The sequence below is a fragment of the Pelodiscus sinensis genome, chromosome 1 (assembly GCF_049634645.1).
Source record: "Pelodiscus sinensis isolate JC-2024 chromosome 1, ASM4963464v1, whole genome shotgun sequence".
Classification (NCBI taxonomy): Eukaryota; Metazoa; Chordata; order Testudines; family Trionychidae; genus Pelodiscus; species Pelodiscus sinensis.
This window is the reverse complement of record NC_134711.1, coordinates 312,211,732-312,229,308: the sequence shown is the minus strand read 5'-3', so window position 1 is coordinate 312,229,308 and position 17,577 is coordinate 312,211,732. Positions and strand designations below refer to the sequence as shown.

At 42.8% G+C, this 17,577-nt stretch overlaps 1 protein-coding gene across 27 annotated transcripts in view; it reads right to left on the bottom strand.

Moving 5' to 3' along the window:
• DLG2 (discs large MAGUK scaffold protein 2) overlaps positions 1 to 17,577 on the bottom strand; it is a 1,555,116-nt gene that overhangs the window by 401,997 nt on the left and 1,135,542 nt on the right. For all 27 annotated transcript variants that reach the window (XM_075919432.1, XM_075919430.1, XM_075919421.1 and 24 more), the window contains one exon: positions 6,687 to 6,823. In XM_075919432.1, the coding sequence (XP_075775547.1) occupies positions 6,687 to 6,823 (137 nt within the window). The remainder of the gene's footprint in view (positions 1 to 6,686; positions 6,824 to 17,577) is intronic.

Here is a 17,577-nt window from a genome sequence, read left to right as displayed (position 1 = left end):
CTCCTCCTTCCTCCCCCCCCCCCCCCCCCCGCAACATCCCCTAGCTACGCATCTGCCGAGAGCTGGAAGATCCAGCTGCAGACTCTGCCCAGGCCGGCCAACGGCTTGAGGGATCCAGCGTCACACAGGTACTCCGGGAGCCCAGAACATCCTGGCAACCATGCTGAGGCCCGGAACCGGGCCGCGGCCCATAGTTTGGGATGCGCTGGTCTAAGAAATCCTCTGGGCAGAGACCAGCAGGCCCTTAAGTCTCTCCATGATTGCTGCAAACAACTGCGGAGACTTGCAGAATGGCTTTGTCCTGTCTAAATAAAAAGCCAGGGCTCTCCTGACATCTAATGCGTGTAGAGCCTGTTCTTTACCAGAGGCATAGGGCTTAGGGTAAAACACTGGGAGAAAAATGTCTTGAGAGACATGAAAATGGGACACCATCCTCAACAAGAAGGCAGGGTGAGGACGTAGCCTAACCTTGTCCTTGAAGAAGACTGTGTAAGGGGGGAGGGGTTGAGTTAAGAGCCTCAGCTCTGACACCCGCCTGGCTGAGGTGATAGCCACTAAGAATGACACCCTTCAGGAGAGGTGCAGCAGGGAACGGGTCACCAAAGGCTCGAAGGCGGGGGCCTGTGAGTCTAGTCAGGACCAAATTAAGGTCCCATTGAGGAACCGGTTGACAGACATGTGGATAAAACCTGCCTAGTCCCTTAAAAAACCGATGGACCATGGGGTCTGCAAAGAGCATCTTGCCCTGGGCGCCCGGGTGAAAAGCGGATATAGACATTAGTTGCACCATAACTGATGAGGAGGATAGCTCCTGGAACCTGAGATCCAGGACATAATCTAGGACCAATGGGAACTGGGTATCCATGGGGAAAGCCCTTTCTGGGTGGCCCAGAGAGAGAAATGCTTCCATCTGGCCAGGTAGGTAGCCCGAGTGGAAGACTTCCTACTCCCTAGGAGGGCCTCCAGCACCTGCTCTGAGCACTGCAGCTCAGCCACAGTCAGCCATGGAAGCTCCAGGCCATTAGGTACAGATATTGCAGGTTTGGGTGGCAAAGCTTGCCAAAGTCCTGCGTTATCACATCTGGATACAGCAGGAGGGCGATCGGCCTGTCACCGGAGAAGCTCAGCAGGGACGTGAACCAGTTCTGTCTGGACCACGCCAGCGCTATGAGGATTAGGGAAGCCCTGAACTCCAGAACCCTCCGGAGCATGTAGTGTACTAGTGGGAAGGTGGGAAATGCATAAAGCAGACCCTCAGGCCCGGGGATAAGAAGGAAAACTGCCTCCTGTTTGGGGACACAGGGCTTTGTGTATATACTTAGTAAGTAAACAGGGTTGCACGACAAAAACACCTGACTCATATAATCATCTAGAAGATTTATTTGGCATTGCTTGGGTCCTTAATTCATTTTTGGTTTTTGGAAAATAAAATGAAAATGTACATGCTTTGTTTAAATCATTGCTCTGGGGTGGGGTTGGAGGTTCAGTATGAAGGCTGCCCCAGGGAGAGAGGACTACCTCAGACCTCTTTCACTGTAGCAGCTTGGGGCCAGGTAAGAAGCACTTCTCCATGGCCACTGCAGCTCCAGCAGGCATGGTTGGGGGAGGGGTGTCTGTTGCCCAGTGCTTATATATATATATATATATAAAATTTTATTCCAGGTGTAGAAGTTGAATTTAGGATGCTCAGAAGATGCCTGCTTTCCTATTCCAGCTACAGAACATATCAGCCTAAAATATGACAGAAGCCAATAATTATACAGAAAAGAAATAATATTTGGGAAAGATTCAAGCATTGTCTCTTGCTATAGAATTATGCCTTGTGAACTGCTTAAACTATAGGCAGAGATAAATGTTAAGTTAATAAGAGAACAAAATGTTCAGTGATTGTTTATAACATATTGAAAGTTTAAAAGAAAGACTGGCCATAGAGTTGAGCAGAACATGTAGATTTCAGAAAAATTAGACTTTGGACGAATTATTCATTATTTGAAAATGATGATGTATGTACAGTAGGATTTACTATTTATTGTCAAAAAAGAAGAAACAAAAGGGCAATGAGAAAGGGCATGAGTCCTCTGCTAGAAAATTGGAGAGCTCCGACTCGATTGCAAATTAACTATTTCAGTTTTAATTGTTTCTGTTGCACCCTGGAAGAGTTGTTAACACAAGAGTGCCTTAGACAGCCTGCTGAAAAAGGAAATATAGAAAGGGAGAGCATTTAATTTAGTTTAAAGGCAAGTAACAGAGGACATGATTGGCAATACAGAAGGAATAATTAAGCACCAGTGAGCACAATTTTATGAAGTTTTAAGTAAAAAGGAATCCCCAAAGCAGGAAAGTAAGGAAATTCCAGCAAAGCACATTTTACACAGTATGCTACAAGTGCTACATGGAATTGAATAAGAGAAAAAATGGAGGCAAATAGGGAGGAGAAAAAAAGGGTGTAATAATGAACTAGATATAAAACTAAAGGTGCATGGGATATCATTGAAAGGTAAAGCAGAGTCTTTAATATCTGCATTTTAGGAACATGATGCTTGCTTTTTCAAGTCAGATTTCCTCTCATGGCTGCCTGGAGTGTGGACCTTGTGTCTCTCTGATAAATGTGAAAGCAGTGAGGAGTCCTGTGGCACCTTATAGACTAACTGAAGCATAGGAGCATAAGCTTTCATGGGCAAAGACCCACTTCGTCAGATGCATGTATGCTCCTACACTTCAGTTAGTCTATAAGGTGCCACAGGACTCCTCACCGCTTTTGCAGATTCAGACTAACACGCCTACCCCTCTGATAACTGATAAATGTGAACTTCTGTTTTTCACTTGCCACTTTTTAAAAAAAACCCACTCGTAGTTGGTTTCTACTTTAGTTATTGATGATCCCTGCATGGTAATAATGTGAAGAAAATTAAAAATTCTGGCACAAGTGACCATTCAAAGCACAGACAAAAGTCAGATTTTTAAAAGAACTAATCTAAAAAAAGGAGAAAGATAAATGTACTCACTAGATATGATATATTGTTAAAATAGGAGCTGCCTAATAAGGATGCCCTCTTGTATGGGTTTCACAATAACAACAATAATAATAATGGTTAATACATTACATCTTGGAAGTGCAAAAACACATGGCTAGTAATTGGGATTTATAAAATGCAGGGCCATCATAGAATCACTAAGGGTATGTCTACACTACAGCGCTAATTCGAACTAAGCTAATTCGAACTAACGGATCCAGACTAAAAAACTAGTTCGAATTAGCGTTTTGCTAATTCGAACTAGCATGTCCACATTAAGTGGACCCTGAACTGGGGTTAAGGATAGCCGGAAGCAGTGCCAGCAGGGCATCAGATGAGGACTTAGAGCGTGGAGCTGCTGTCTCAGGCTAGCCGAGGGCTGTGCTTAAAGGGACCCGACTCCCACCCCGGACAGACAGTTCTCAGGGGTGCCCCGCTTGCAAAGCAGTCCTGGCTTGGAGTGCCCTGAGTGCCCACACTGGGCACATCACAGCACTCGGCCATCAGCCCGGCTGCACTTGCCGCAGGCTGCCATCTGGGGAGACGGGGCAATTGGGGGGCTGCAGGAGAGCTTCCACCCCCAGAAGCCTGCAGAGCCAGCCAAGTCCTCCCCACTGGGGGCTCGTACCACATTCCTCCCTCACCTCCTTCCACTTACCCTTCCCTAGCCCCCCTTCCTGATGTACAAAATAAAGGACACGTGTGGTCAAAAATACAATCTCTCTTTATTGAACAAAACTGGGGAAGACTGGGAAAAGGAGGTGGGAGAGGGGAAGAGAGAGGGTGGGAGAGGGGAGGGGCAAATAAAATGATCAGGGGTTTGGAACAGGTCCCATATGAAGAGAGGCTAAAGAGACTGGGACTTTTCAGTTTAGAAAAGAGGAGACTGAGGGGGGATAGGATAGAGGTCTATAAAAGCATGAGTGGGGTGGAGAGGGTGCATCAAGAAAAGTTCTTCATTAGTTCCCATAATAGAAGGACTAGAGGACACCAAAGGAAAGGAATGGGTAGCAGGCTTCAAACTAGTAACAGAAAGTTGTTCTTCACAAAGCAAAGAGTCAACCTGTGGAACTCCTTGCTGCAGGAGGCTGTGAAGGCTACAACTAGAACAGAGTTTAAAGAGAAGTGAGATAAAGTGTTGGAGGTTAGGTCCATGGAGTGGTATTAGGCAGGGGGTAGGAGTGGTGTCCCTGGCCTCTGTTTGTGGAAGGCTGGAGAGGGATGGCACGAGACAAATGGCTTGGTCACTGTCTTCGGTCCATCCCCTCCGGGGTTCCTAGGGTTGGCCGCTGTCGGCAGACAGGCTACTGGGCTAGATGGACCTTTGGTCTGACCCAGTACAGCCATTGTAAGCTCAGGACTCAGGATCTGGGGTCTCAGTGGACCACCTTGATTTTCATGCACACCTGCTCCTGGGTGGCCAGGCTGGCAGCTCTCCTGCCCTAGACGGCCACTTTCCTGTGCCTAGTGCGGAGGTCGTGGACGAGGTCCACGATGTCCGCACTAGACCAGGAAGGTGCCCGCCTCTTGCGGTCCCGGGCAAGCTCCCGGGAGCCGCCAGCCTGGTCCCGGGAAGAAGGGGAGGGCTGGGGGGCATCACGTGGCTGGCTCGAGCCGTGCCAGGTGCAGGGTCTGCTGGCTGGGTGCTGGCAGGCTTGCACCTGGCACGGGCACCGTAGCCAGCCCGTGCCCCTTTAAGGGCTCCGGGGCCGGGAGGGGGGCATACGAGTTTCTCTGGTGTTGGCCAGAGTGGCCACCAGGGAAATCTGGGGAGGGCTAGCCTCCCACTAGTTCGAATTAAGGGGCTACACAGCCCTTTATTCGAACTAGTAAGTTTGAACTAGGCTTAGTCCTCGTAAAATGAGGTTTACCTAGTTCAAACTAAGCGCTCCGCTAGTTTGAATTAAGTTCGAACTAGCGGAGAGCTAGTGTAGCACCTGTCAAAGTTAATTCGAACTAACGTCTGTTAGTTCGAATTAACTTTGTAGTGTAGACATACCCTAAGAGCTCATATGGTATCAAATTGTGTTCATTTTTCAATTTTGGTTTTGGTTTCATGGGAGCTATATTTTGATGTTTAAAACTTTATTTAATGCATTTTACTTGAATTTTTTGGGTAGTGAAAGTGCTTTGTGCATATAACTATCATCAGATAACGCAAAACAAATCAAGCACTAATGAGTATCAGAAAGTTTACAGATTCTAATAATGTTACAAAAAGAAATTATGGGAACTGCAAAGATAGAGAATGAACATAGAATGGAGCAGAAAAATACAAGAAATGTTTGAGTATGTAAGAAACAAGAGATCAATGAATCAGATGACAAGGGTAATGTTCTATTGACAGGAAAGGTAAAATGAGTGAAGGAAAGTAATGAATCTTTCACTCATTTCTCACAAGGCAGAATGAGAGGCCATAAACTGACAGTTACTCCCAAGGAAAAAAACATTGAAAGTGATCAAGAACATACACAGCATGTTATGAAAAATGAAAAATGTATAAAAACAAAAAGGACATCACCATCAGCAATCACTTTGTGGGGAAAAGCCAGTAAAAGTCTCACTGCGATACCACATGGGGTGTGCTACAGACCACCAGGACCCAATCTGGATATGGATAAAGACCACTTTAATGATTTTAATGAAGTAAATATTACTGGGAATTGTGTGATTATGGGATTTAATTTTCCAGATACAGACTGCAGGACAAGTTCTGCTAATAACAGTACAGCTCAGATTTTCCTGGATATGAGGGCTGACGCATTCTTCACCAAACCTAACCCCACAAATAAGATTCTGGCCCCACTAAAATTAATGACAAAATATCCACTAACTTCAATCGGGTGAGGATTTCCCCCATAAAGTTCATTAAGTAAGGGGATGAATAGATAGAAATTGTTCACAGTGCTTTGGTGAAATTGAGAATATTAAGGAGAATTCCTCACAGTAAGATCCATAAGCATGTGGACCAGTCTTACTATATGGTAGAAAACAATTCTCCACTGACCAGTAGGAGGAGAGGATGATTTACCAGCTCTTTTCTTTTTTCTAACTTCAATAATTTTAAGAAAATTGAAAAGTAGGATTGGCCCAGGGCAATCAGTTTAACCTAGAACCTTGTTGTAAACTTCTCCAGAACTTTTGACCTGGCATTAGCAAGTAACCAAATGTAGGAAGTAAAATATTTGCAATTACTGTAGTAGGTACAAATACTTTGCTATGAGTTAGAAGATTATCAAACTAATGAGACTCCTTGGCCCATCTTCATAAAAACAAGTAGGGTTTTCCAATATAGGTTGAATTTCCATGGTCCTGAAGAAGGGAGTTTGCTGGACCAGGGGAGGTCAGCCCCTCTGCTGATGGATTCTGGGCTCTCCCAAGTTCTGTCAGCAGATCGCTAGGTTCCTCTGTCTCCAGGCCACCAGAAATCAGCCTGGGGCGCCAGGGCTCTTCAACCTCAGGATCACCAAGGTTCTGCTACACTGAGGCTGCTGGGGCTCTGCAGTCAGCTGCTCCCTTCTAGAGCTTCTGGTCCAAGGACTCTGATTCGGCAACATCCGTGGTCCAGCAGGACCACGGATGTTGTTGGACCAGAGAGTTTAGGACAAGAGAGGTTCAACCTGTACAACTGAAGTCTCCAGCAGATATATACGTATACATTGTCACTCTCACCATAAGAAGTCTGTCTCCAACTTGCAACCGTCCATCTTTTTGTGCTGCGCCTCCATCAATTATCTTAGTAACATAAATGCTGTTGTCTCCAGCGATGTGTTGGTTTCCTACCCCTCCTGCAATACTGAAGCCCAGACCTGGAAAAGTAAAGAAAGAAATGGTTGTTAACAATACCATACATACTATTAAAGAAGGCAAGGGCACTATGTAGTTTCATTAACCTTTTGGATAGTTTTTTATAGTATTTACTAATATTAAATAGTATACTATGAAACTTAAGGGGGTCTGTGCATTTTTACATTGCACTGCCAATATTTCCTGGAAGATCAGTCACAGAAATAGGTAAAGAATATATTGCCACATTGAATCAAGACTAGTGGTATGGCTCAGAGTTTCCATTGCAATCTCCACCAGTACCCAGTCGGGAGAAGCTAATGATACAACTAGCAGACCAGTTCAGTAATGAATCTTGGTCATGTGTCACCTGAGGCACATTGCACATATGATAATAAGACCACCAGTAGTTCAACTAGATTGATATCTTATCTCTGACAGTGGCCAATACCACTAAGTGGAATAAATTTTAGGCTAGGCATTTAAGGAACAATGTGCCATCGGGCAAAGTTTTTTTTCCTGACCATAAGTATAGCATTTGATTATACTGTGAATCATGTGTTTTTATCTGTTGTGTTTCTTTCTGTGTACAGAAATAAATCTCTCAATATTCTTGTTGTCCCTAAAAACAGCTTAATGCCAGGGATGGAGAGAGAGAAAAGAACAAATCCCTTGTAGAATGTATAAGCTATTCAGTTATCACATCAAAAAGAACAGAATAGGTAGCGATAAAGGAAAAATGCCTCTTTGAACTTAATTCTGGTTTGCATAATTATTAGCACTCAGCCATTACAGGTGTACGAAAAATTAGACTCAGGGCCGGATTAAGGGGGGACCTAGCTGGGCAGGTGCCCGGGGCGCCAACCAATAGGGGGCACCTGATGGCAGCTGTAAGGGGTGCCATGCACCCGGGGGCCACGTGGCGCCCCTTAGAGCTGCCATCAAGCACCATGTGCCCGATTGCAGCTGTAAGGTGCGTAGCGCACCATGGGGTGGGGCCACGCATGTGTCATTCATCCACTGCCCGGGGCGCAGGAATGGCTCAAGCCAGCCCTGATTATACTGATACACCTTGACTCAATGTAACGTCCATTGAGTAACCTGTGAAATTCCTAGATGAAGAACCACACAAAATATCTCAAAATTCTGGAGTATTGTCAATAGTGCATTGTAATATGATTAGTAAATGATAATGCCAAAGTACAGCAAAATATGTAGAACAGCAAGGGAAAATAAACAGATGTCAAACTTCGCAGGCTTTACCTTTTACTTATCTTCTCTCTACTATTATTTTTTTACATTCACATATCACTGCTCTCATTAGTACTAAAATGTTATTTCCCATTTTGTGACCTGTATGACAATATATCTATGGTTTCTTTTTTCAAAAACATCTATTATAGGCTCTCCAAACAATTCATAACAGCGGTTTGCTGTTCTTAGAATCATATGTCTAATGAGAACTTCCAGCTGAACAAGCAGTTATTGACAATTGATCATAAGGTGAGATTCAGAGACACCCCAACCTTAACTACTGCTGCAACAAAGAAAATAAATGCAAATGCTATCTTAGTTGTATATCACTCATTCTATTTTCAAAATGTTTTGTATTCAATAGTCATAAAAACAAACATTTTAGTGATGACTGGAACTTGACCTGGAGAAGTACGATACAAAAAGATTTGCTCCCTGACACTTGGTAGTTTATGATTTTCACATGACTTATTGCTTGAGCAATAAAACTCATTGATGTTACTGCTAATACCAAAAGCCTTTGTCATCTGCATGAATGCAGAGATGAAGTTTTATAATGAATTAAATAAGTTGTAAAAGAAATTATGTCTCTCCTAGTATTTTTAAAAGTTGTTCTGTCTTTAGAGAAACGTGGTCTCAAATAATGTAACAGGCTAATTAATGGGGACTTGCAAAATGATAAATTAGAAAGAGAACGCTCAGGAATAATATCTGAAAACCAATGAATTTTAAATGAATGATGATAGTTTTTAATTATAAACATAAAATTAATTTAGAATTGTGGAATTTAGAATTAAAATAAAGTTGTATCTAATTTCTGAACACTTTATATTCCTGTGCTGCTGTTGAGTCAACAAGAAGGGCTTTATGATTGGGGAGGGGAACATGATTTACTGTCCTGAATCATTTTTTGTCACCAAAGAGAAACAATGAAGGAGACAAAAGGATGTCTTCTGTAAGAAAACTTCAATGGCAAAAAGGAGTTTGCCCCAAAACAACTACACTGGGGCTACTGCCTTCTTTGATGAGTTATTTATTACACACTGGATGAAAACAAATGCCTGGTAACATAAAAATCCCAGGTCTGCAGAGCATGAGACAGGTGATGTTTTCAAAGTGTCAGAGGGAGCCTGTGGAGAGAAGATGCTGCAAGGAATGCCACCAAAGAGACCCAGAGTAATAGTATCCTGCAGCCCTTTGATTGGCCAAACACTCTATGGGTGTGTCTAAACTACAGGGTTTTGTCGACAAAAGTGAACTTTTGTCGACAAAACTATACCTGCGTCTACACTCCCGCTGAGTTCTATCAACATAACATCGACAGTACTCAGCAGTTTTGTCGACGGCTGTAAACCTCATTCTACGAGGAACAATGTCTTTTGTCGACAGAGTTCTGTCAAAAGAAGGCATTACTGCATCTACGCTGTCATGTCGACAAAGCAGCTTGCGTTGTCAACAGAACTGGATGTAGTCAAGACCCTCTTTGTTGACAGAAGCTTTGTGGACAGTATCTGTCGATAAAACTTCTGTCGACAAAAGCCTGTAGTCTAGACGTACCATATGTAACCTTGGAGGATGCCCCAAATAGTTGTCTGGGCTACAACACAGACTTCAAGGCTGCTGTGACTCCAAACCTCTCCTTATCTCCTGATTTCTGATCCCAGCCGGACTTCAGCCTGACACTATCTCTAATCTCCAGTCTCCAACTCCAGCCAGACTCTAACCTTGACTCTTGCTTCCTGATTCTAGCCTGATATCTAGCACAATTACTCATGCAATAGGAAGTCCAGATTCCTGATAAAGTGAAGAACTCAGAATAGGAGAAGGCATGTCCTAAACAAAGTGGGGAATAGAACTGGGACTCCTAATGTCTCAAAAGAAGATAACCCCTTATGCCCTGTCCATGTGAGGAGGAGACAGTGGAGACCCAGTAATGGTGCTCGAACGAGGCTAATGGTGCAGAAGGTGGGGTGCTGACAAAGAGTTGTGGAACCAAGGACAGAGCCCCACTCCTTGTGGTATGGGTTATGAAAGGAAGGATGGTCTGCACTGGACATGTTATTTACAGATAATTCCCAGGTGATCAACTTAATAGAGTTTCAGTCTAGTTAAATCAAATTTTTAGTGTCCTGTATTTCTTTCTGCAATGTCAGGGACAATGATTAAATTCAAGAAAGCCAAGGTAGTGACAATATTTGTATGAAAGCAAAGCAATTCAAAATCAGTGTTTATGCCATCACTTTTTTTTTGATTGAGGATGAGGACTAGGAGGGGTTGCATAGTAACTTGGGGTTTAAAATAAATTCTGAACCAGACATAAGAGTTGGAACAAAACTGAGTTAGCAATAATGATCCATAAAACCAACTGTCAGGGAAAACAATGGCTGCAAGTCTTGGGAAAGATAGCCGGACAGACGTGACTGGACAAAATGATACACTGAGATTGTGCAACATGAGCAGTGATAGCCTGTAAATTTGGCATCCCTTACGTTCCCTCCCCCCCTTTTATGGTCTAAATTGATAACCATTTTACATCAATTCATGTCTAAAGGAAGAGATTAATGACAACCTTATAAGACCTTTGCTGGCAATTTTCTGAAAATGTAAGTTTAATTGATAATATCACAAAAACTGTTTACAGAACTGAGATCAGAAAGCAAACCCCTTATTCTTGAACACTTTTGATTCAGAAATAATTTGTGTGCAAAGTAAATGCTGTCATACAAAATGACATTCTTGAACACTTTCGATTCAGAAATAATTTGTGTGCAAAGTAAATGCTGTCATACAAAATGACTAATAATTTTAATGCATCTTCTAGTTTTGATTAAGCCAGCATTTACATTTATTTCGTATGACATGTTGCATGAATGCAAGTGTGGATGCATGTTTCAAGTGTATCACTGTGTTGGCAAGAATACAGACTTTGATCATAGATGGGTTTCATTATAAATCTTGGTTACATTGGGACCATTCTTATAGGTTGCTTATTGATGCTTTATTAACTACAGACATTTTTAGCTTGTCCCTATATAATATCGAAAATAATGGGTGTGAACAGATATATAGATCATTTGCCTTTTGGGGAGGGTATTTCATGCTGCTGTACCTCATCACAGGGGTGCCCAGACCTAGGAGGAAGTGGCTCCTTTAGCCAGTGAACAATGTGTGGTGGGGGGGGGGGGGGGGGAAGGGTTTCCACGTCACAGATGGATGCCTCACTCTTTTGATGCAATCAGGTGCAGCTGAGCCCAGTTAAGCTCAGAAATGCCACATCCACCAATGGTGGAGAACTTGTTGGGGCTAACAGAGAAACAGTCCCCCAAAGAAGGGAGACATTAGCAAGATTAACAGGTAGCTTCTCCCTCTGGGAATCTCTGACACCATTGGCCAGCTGGGGGAGAGGCCAGCATTCCCCAAAAGCTAGGGTTTAGCCAAACGCAGGGCCATGTGAAGCCTATTTCATCGCCAGTCTAACTCAAGCTAGGAATAGGAACATAGCCTGACAGATACTGCAGATCTAGTCAATCATCTTTTTATGGAGTCAGCAAGGAATTTTCTCCCATGATCAACAGGCAGAGGACCAGGGAAGGTTGTTTTGTTTTATTTTGTTTTTCCTTCATTGCAGCACCTTCAAGCCATAGCGACGAGGAGTCCTGTGGCACCTTATAGACTAACTGAAGTGTAGGAGCATAAGCTTTCGTGGGCAAAGACCCACTTCGTCAGATGCATGTAGTGGAAATTTCCAGAGGCAGGAATAAATATGCAGGCCAGGATCAGGCTGGAGATGACCAGGTGGAGCCAATCAAGGAGGATGAGGCCCACTTCTAGCGGCTGATCTGGAGGTGTGAATTCCAAGAGAATAGAAGCTGCTTTTGTAGTTAGCGAGCCATTCACAGTCTTTGTTTAATCCAGAGTTGATTGTGTCAAACTTAAAGATGAACTGTAGCTCAGCAGTTTCTCTTTGAAGTCTGGTCCTGAAGTTTTTTTGCTGCAGGATGGCTACTTTTAGATCTGCAATTGTGTGTCCAGGAAGATTGAAGTGTTCCCCTACAGGTTTTTGTATGTTGCCATTCCTAATATCAGATTTGTGTCCATTGATTCTTTTACGTAGGGACTGTCCTGTTTGGCCGATGTATATAGCAGTGGGGCATTGTTGGCACATGATGGCATATATTACGTTGGTGGATGTGCAGGAGAATATACCAGTGACAGTATGGCTGATCTGGTTAGGGCCTGTGATGGTGTTGCTGGTGTATATATGTGGGCAGAGTTGGCACCGAGGTTTGTTGCAAGGATTGGTTCCTGAGTTTGAGTTATTATGGTGCGGTGTGTAGTTTCTGGTGAGAATATGCTTCAGGTTGGCGGGTTGTCTGTGGGCAAGGACCGGCCTACCTCCCAAGGCCTGTGAGAGCGAGGGATCATTGTCCAGGATGGGCTGAAGATCACTAATGATGCGTTGGAGAGGTTTTAGCTGGGGACTATAGGTGATGGCCAGTGGTGTTCTGTTGGTTTCTTTCTTGGGCTTGTCCCGTAGCAGGAGGCTTCTGGGTACACGTCTGGCTCTGTCAATCTGTCTCCTCACTTCCTCGTGTGGGTATCGCAGTTTACAGAATGCTTGTTGAAGGTCTTGTAGGTGTAGGTCTCTGTCTGAGGGATTGGAGCATATGCGGTTGTACCTCAGTGCTTGGCTGTAAACAATGGATCGTGTGGTGTGTCCGGGATGGAAACTGGAGGCATGCAGGTAAGTATAGCGGTTGGTAGGTTTTCGGTATAGGGTGGTATTGATATGACCGTCACTTATTTGTATCGTGGTGTCCAGGAAATGGACCTCCCGTGTAGATTGCCCACATATATACACCAGCAACACCATCACAGGACCTAACCAGATCAGCCATACTGTCACTGGTACATTCTCCTGCACATCCACCAACGTAATATATGCCATCATGTGCCAACAATGCCCCACTGCTATATACATCGGCCAAACAGGACAGTCCCTACGTAAAAGAATCAATGGACACAAATCTGATATTAGGAATGACAACATACAAAAACCTGTAGGGGAACACTTCAATCTTCCTGGACACACAATTGCAGATCTAAAAGTAGCCATCCTGCAGCAAAAAAACTTCAGGACCAGACTTCAAAGAGAAACTGCTGAGCTACAGTTCATCTTTAAGTTTGACACAATCAACTCTGGATTAAACAAAGACTGTGAATGGCTCGCTAACTACAAAAGCAGCTTCTATTCTCTTGGAATTCACTCCTCCAGATCAGCCGCTAGAAGTGGGCCTCATCCTCCTTGATTGGCTCCACCTGGTCATCTCCAGCCTGATCCTGGCCTGCATATTTATTCCTGCCTCTGGAAATTTCCACTACATGCATCTGACGAAGTGGGTCTTTGCCCACGAAAGCTTATGCTCCTACACTTCAGTTAGTCTATAAGGTGCCACAGGACTCCTCGTCGCTTTTGCAGATTCAGACTAACACGGCTACCCCTCTGATACTTCAAGCCATAGTGTCTTGAACAGAAATGTTCTTAGTACTAAGATACTGGGTTGCAGTTGTGTGTTTGTTGCAACTTGTGGTCTGTTTCCAGTGTGGGTTACAGAGGTAAAGAGATCAGAAGGATCTAGGGCTCAGCAAAAGCTAAATCCTGTGGGGTGGTCGGATAGACTGAGGAGCATCTACCCCACATTATGGGTTATATCGTAGGGAGCCCTGTAACCTCCTACATTGGAACCAATTAAATGCCTGGTATAAAAGCATATTGGAGAGGGTGAGAAGTTCCTCCCTATACAAATGTTTAATAAAAGTTTACAGTCTGTCACTTAATTTCATGCATCTGTCTTCACTTTGCTGCTGTGTTCGCATAAACTGAAGCTGAGCAAACAACTGATTTTCTAGTTTGGTGGTATCTCAAAAAAAATCACTTTGGAGTTTACCAAATCAGAAATAATTCAGAATTTTCAGGGAACTGAAAAAATCCATTTCCAAGGGAGGGATCTGAATCTGCATCTCTCACCACTCAGGTGAGTGCCCTACCCACTAATCTGTTATTGAAAATGACAACAGCAGCAGAAGCACAACCACCTTTACCCGTCTACATCCTGCAGCTATTTTGTTAACAGCTTAAATCAATTGTTTTCAACCTTTTTTCATTAGTGAAACCACCACAAAGATGTATTTGGACGTATAGACCGCTTTGGAAAATTTTAGACATAGTCTGCAGACTCCCAGGAGTCTTGTAACAAAGGAAAAGAGTGTGATTTTGCTGATATGAAGCCTAGATAAGTGAGTTCTGGAAATATAAATGCTATCGTATTAATTTACCATTAAGACTCCTAATTACATGCATAGCAGAGAAAACCTGTTAGTACAGGACAAAGACGGTCATGGTAAGAAATGCGTTTCTTGTCCCATCTTTTCCTCTAATCTCTGAGCTCATCATCTTCTGAAATCAAGGGCAGAGGTTTCAGTGTGCCACCTCTCTGAAGTGAAAGACTGAAGAGAGGACAGGAGAGGAGAGGAGAGGAGAAAACAGATAGAGTCTAATGTTACCAAACTGAGACTTTCATTGGCTGTTATGCTGCTTATTCTGCATAGGAGGAAGGGGAGCTATGGATCCATTTTGAAAACTGGAGCAGACAGTGAATAAGATAACACAATTGAAAACTAACAAACCCTCCAAGGTCAGGGTCCAATTCAACCTGGTTGTAGAGCCTAGCTTGGTTGTAGAGCCACTGACATTCTCCATCATCTGTCTCAAAAGCAGCTACCTTCAAAGCCTTCCCCAGAAGTACATGTAGAAAGGAAAGAGGAAAAAACTGAGATGAAGTTAATCCCCTTGGCTATGTCTACACAGCAGCGTTATTTCAGAATAACTGACATTATTCCAAAATAACAAAGAGCACATCGACACAGTAAGCCATTATTTAGAAATAATGGAGAGCTGGATGACTTCTTATTCCAACTCAGGGTAACCCTTATTTTACGAGGAGTAAGGGAAGTCGAAGGAAGAATGTTCTTCCTTCAACTTCCTGCTGTGTAGACATAGCCAAGGGAATTAACTTCATCTCAGTTTTTTCCTCTTTCCTTTCTACTTGGCCAAAAGCCAAGTTAAGCTATTTCGACTTTAGCTATGCAATTGATGTAGCTGAAGTTGCATAGCTTATTCCAACTTTAGCCCAGCTGTGTAGATGTACCTCTTCAGACCAGAGAAGGTAATGCTTCTGTACCCAGTTGCCAAAAGCATTGCTAAGAATGCTCCTCTGCAACATCACTCTAAGCTTATGGAATGTCATCATTCTATATTCACTTGCTTGTTCTGAAAGGCAAAGTTATATCAGTCATACATCAATTAAGTTGTCAACATTAGTGTGATATAGTCTTATAAAATGGGCTCCTAGTTCATCAAATCCCACTTAACTGAGGAAAAGAACACTGGTAAACTAACATGAGGTAATTTGATTGATACCATTTGACTGATTAGATTTGACAGATACCACCATTATGGAAGCAACATAAATAACCAGAGACATAGCTAATTGTAAACAGTGTGCTGCAGAAAAAGAAAAAAACAACAACCCTCATTTACTATTTCTCTTAATCCATTAATTCAAGCACCAATGACCATCTCATTCCATGTTGTTGTGACAAGAGAAATACCATGCTTTATGGCATGCGAATAGCGGTGGGATGGGGCTTGTTAGGTTTGTAATTACTATATTTTTTGTGACTGCATTATTGACATATAGGTTGCTTCTTTGATTCCCTTAGCTATTTTAGTCTGGGGAATTTGCTTACGAAAAATTAATTAAATTACAACATTAATTCAAATTTTAAAATAAATTCAATTCAATGTGTTATGGGCTTTCAATGTGAAGCTTAGATAATGATTCTGCTCTATACAGGCAGTCCCCGGGTTACATGGATCCGACTTACATCGGATCCCTACTTACAAACGGGGTGAGGCAACCCCGCACTAGCTGCTTCCCCCCCAGCAGACCAGGGAGACGCGAAGCTAGCGCCCCCCCCCCCCCCAGCAGACCAGGGAGACGCGGAGTGGCTTTTCTCAGCAGACACCTCAGCTTGAGAATAAAGGACTGAGGGAAGTGAGGTGTAGGAGAATAAAACTGAGTTCTGGAGAAATGTTTGGCTAGAGTTTCCCCTACAATATGTACCAGTTCCGACTTACATACAAATTCAACTTAAGAACAAACCTACAGTCCCTATCTTGTACGTAACCCGGGGACTGCCTGTACATATTTTAATTTTTCATCTAGCATGATCCACATACTCATCCCTGAGATACTACGAACCTCCGCCACGGTAAATGTCACTTAGTCTTGGTCCTCATACTGAAGTATGTTTATACTGCCCATTGTTTGCATTTGTTATTATCAAGCTCTTTCCATCCTTGCTTATTTGACATTTTACTTCAATAAAAGCTACATAAATATAATGTAGCTAAATTTGGTATCCACTTAGAGGAACAATCAAACAAATGTTAAAAAATTCAGTTTAAGACATTTTACGGTTCACAAAATATTTCACCAGAGCTTGCGGTACTCTCAAGAGTGATCTACTTCTACTGCCATCTCTAACTCCCACACCAGACTTCCCTTGACCATTTGAAAGGGCTCTTTGTGAAATTGACAATTGGGAAAGTATAACTGAAAAAAACATCTAATTGATCCTATCACTATGTTTCTTTCTAAGGTTCTTCTCTTAACTCAAAAGCATAAATTATCTTCCTTAGTATCTGACATTTATATGACATATGTAATGATCTTCAGCTATTTCTCAATTTGAGGAGATTAAGACAGATGTTCAATGCTTATAGTTGAAAAGGACGCCCTTTGAAATTACCATAATGTAGAAAAGTGATAGTTTGACTGTATAATAGTTGAAGATACTAGTTTATTAACATTTTCAACTATTAAACAGTTGTTCTACTTTTCTTTCACTCTTGGCCATAGAATCTATTCAGATGAAGAACTAGGTTGCCACTGTGTGTCTATATCCTACTGCTGAGCCAACACATACTTACCGGAGTTTAGACCCAGAGTCTTCTAAAACTTCAAGCTGTATGCTGACCAATATAAACAGCTATGCTAGATTGAACCATAGGGTGTGGTCAGCCAGACTGTGGGGGGTTTTGCGATGGCCACTTTTGCAATTGCAGATGGGCAACAGAGGCAGTGCACAAAGTATTTTTGAAGGATTAACAGGGAGCACTCTACAGCCAAGATTCTCTTCCTTGAGGAGATTGGCCTGTGCCTAGCCTGAGCAGGGATAACGCCTCTGATCACAGCTCCTTAATTCCATATTGTTATACATTGAACATGTTTACTATGGAAATAACAAAAACTCTTCTTATAATCACAGAACCCCACAAACACCACAAGTCCTTTTGTTGCAGAGCCATTTTTCAGAAGAGAGCCAGACTTTAGCTATAGCTCCTATATATATTTTCCACCTCATTTTAGATCCAAAGCTTCCACAATATAATTATTAA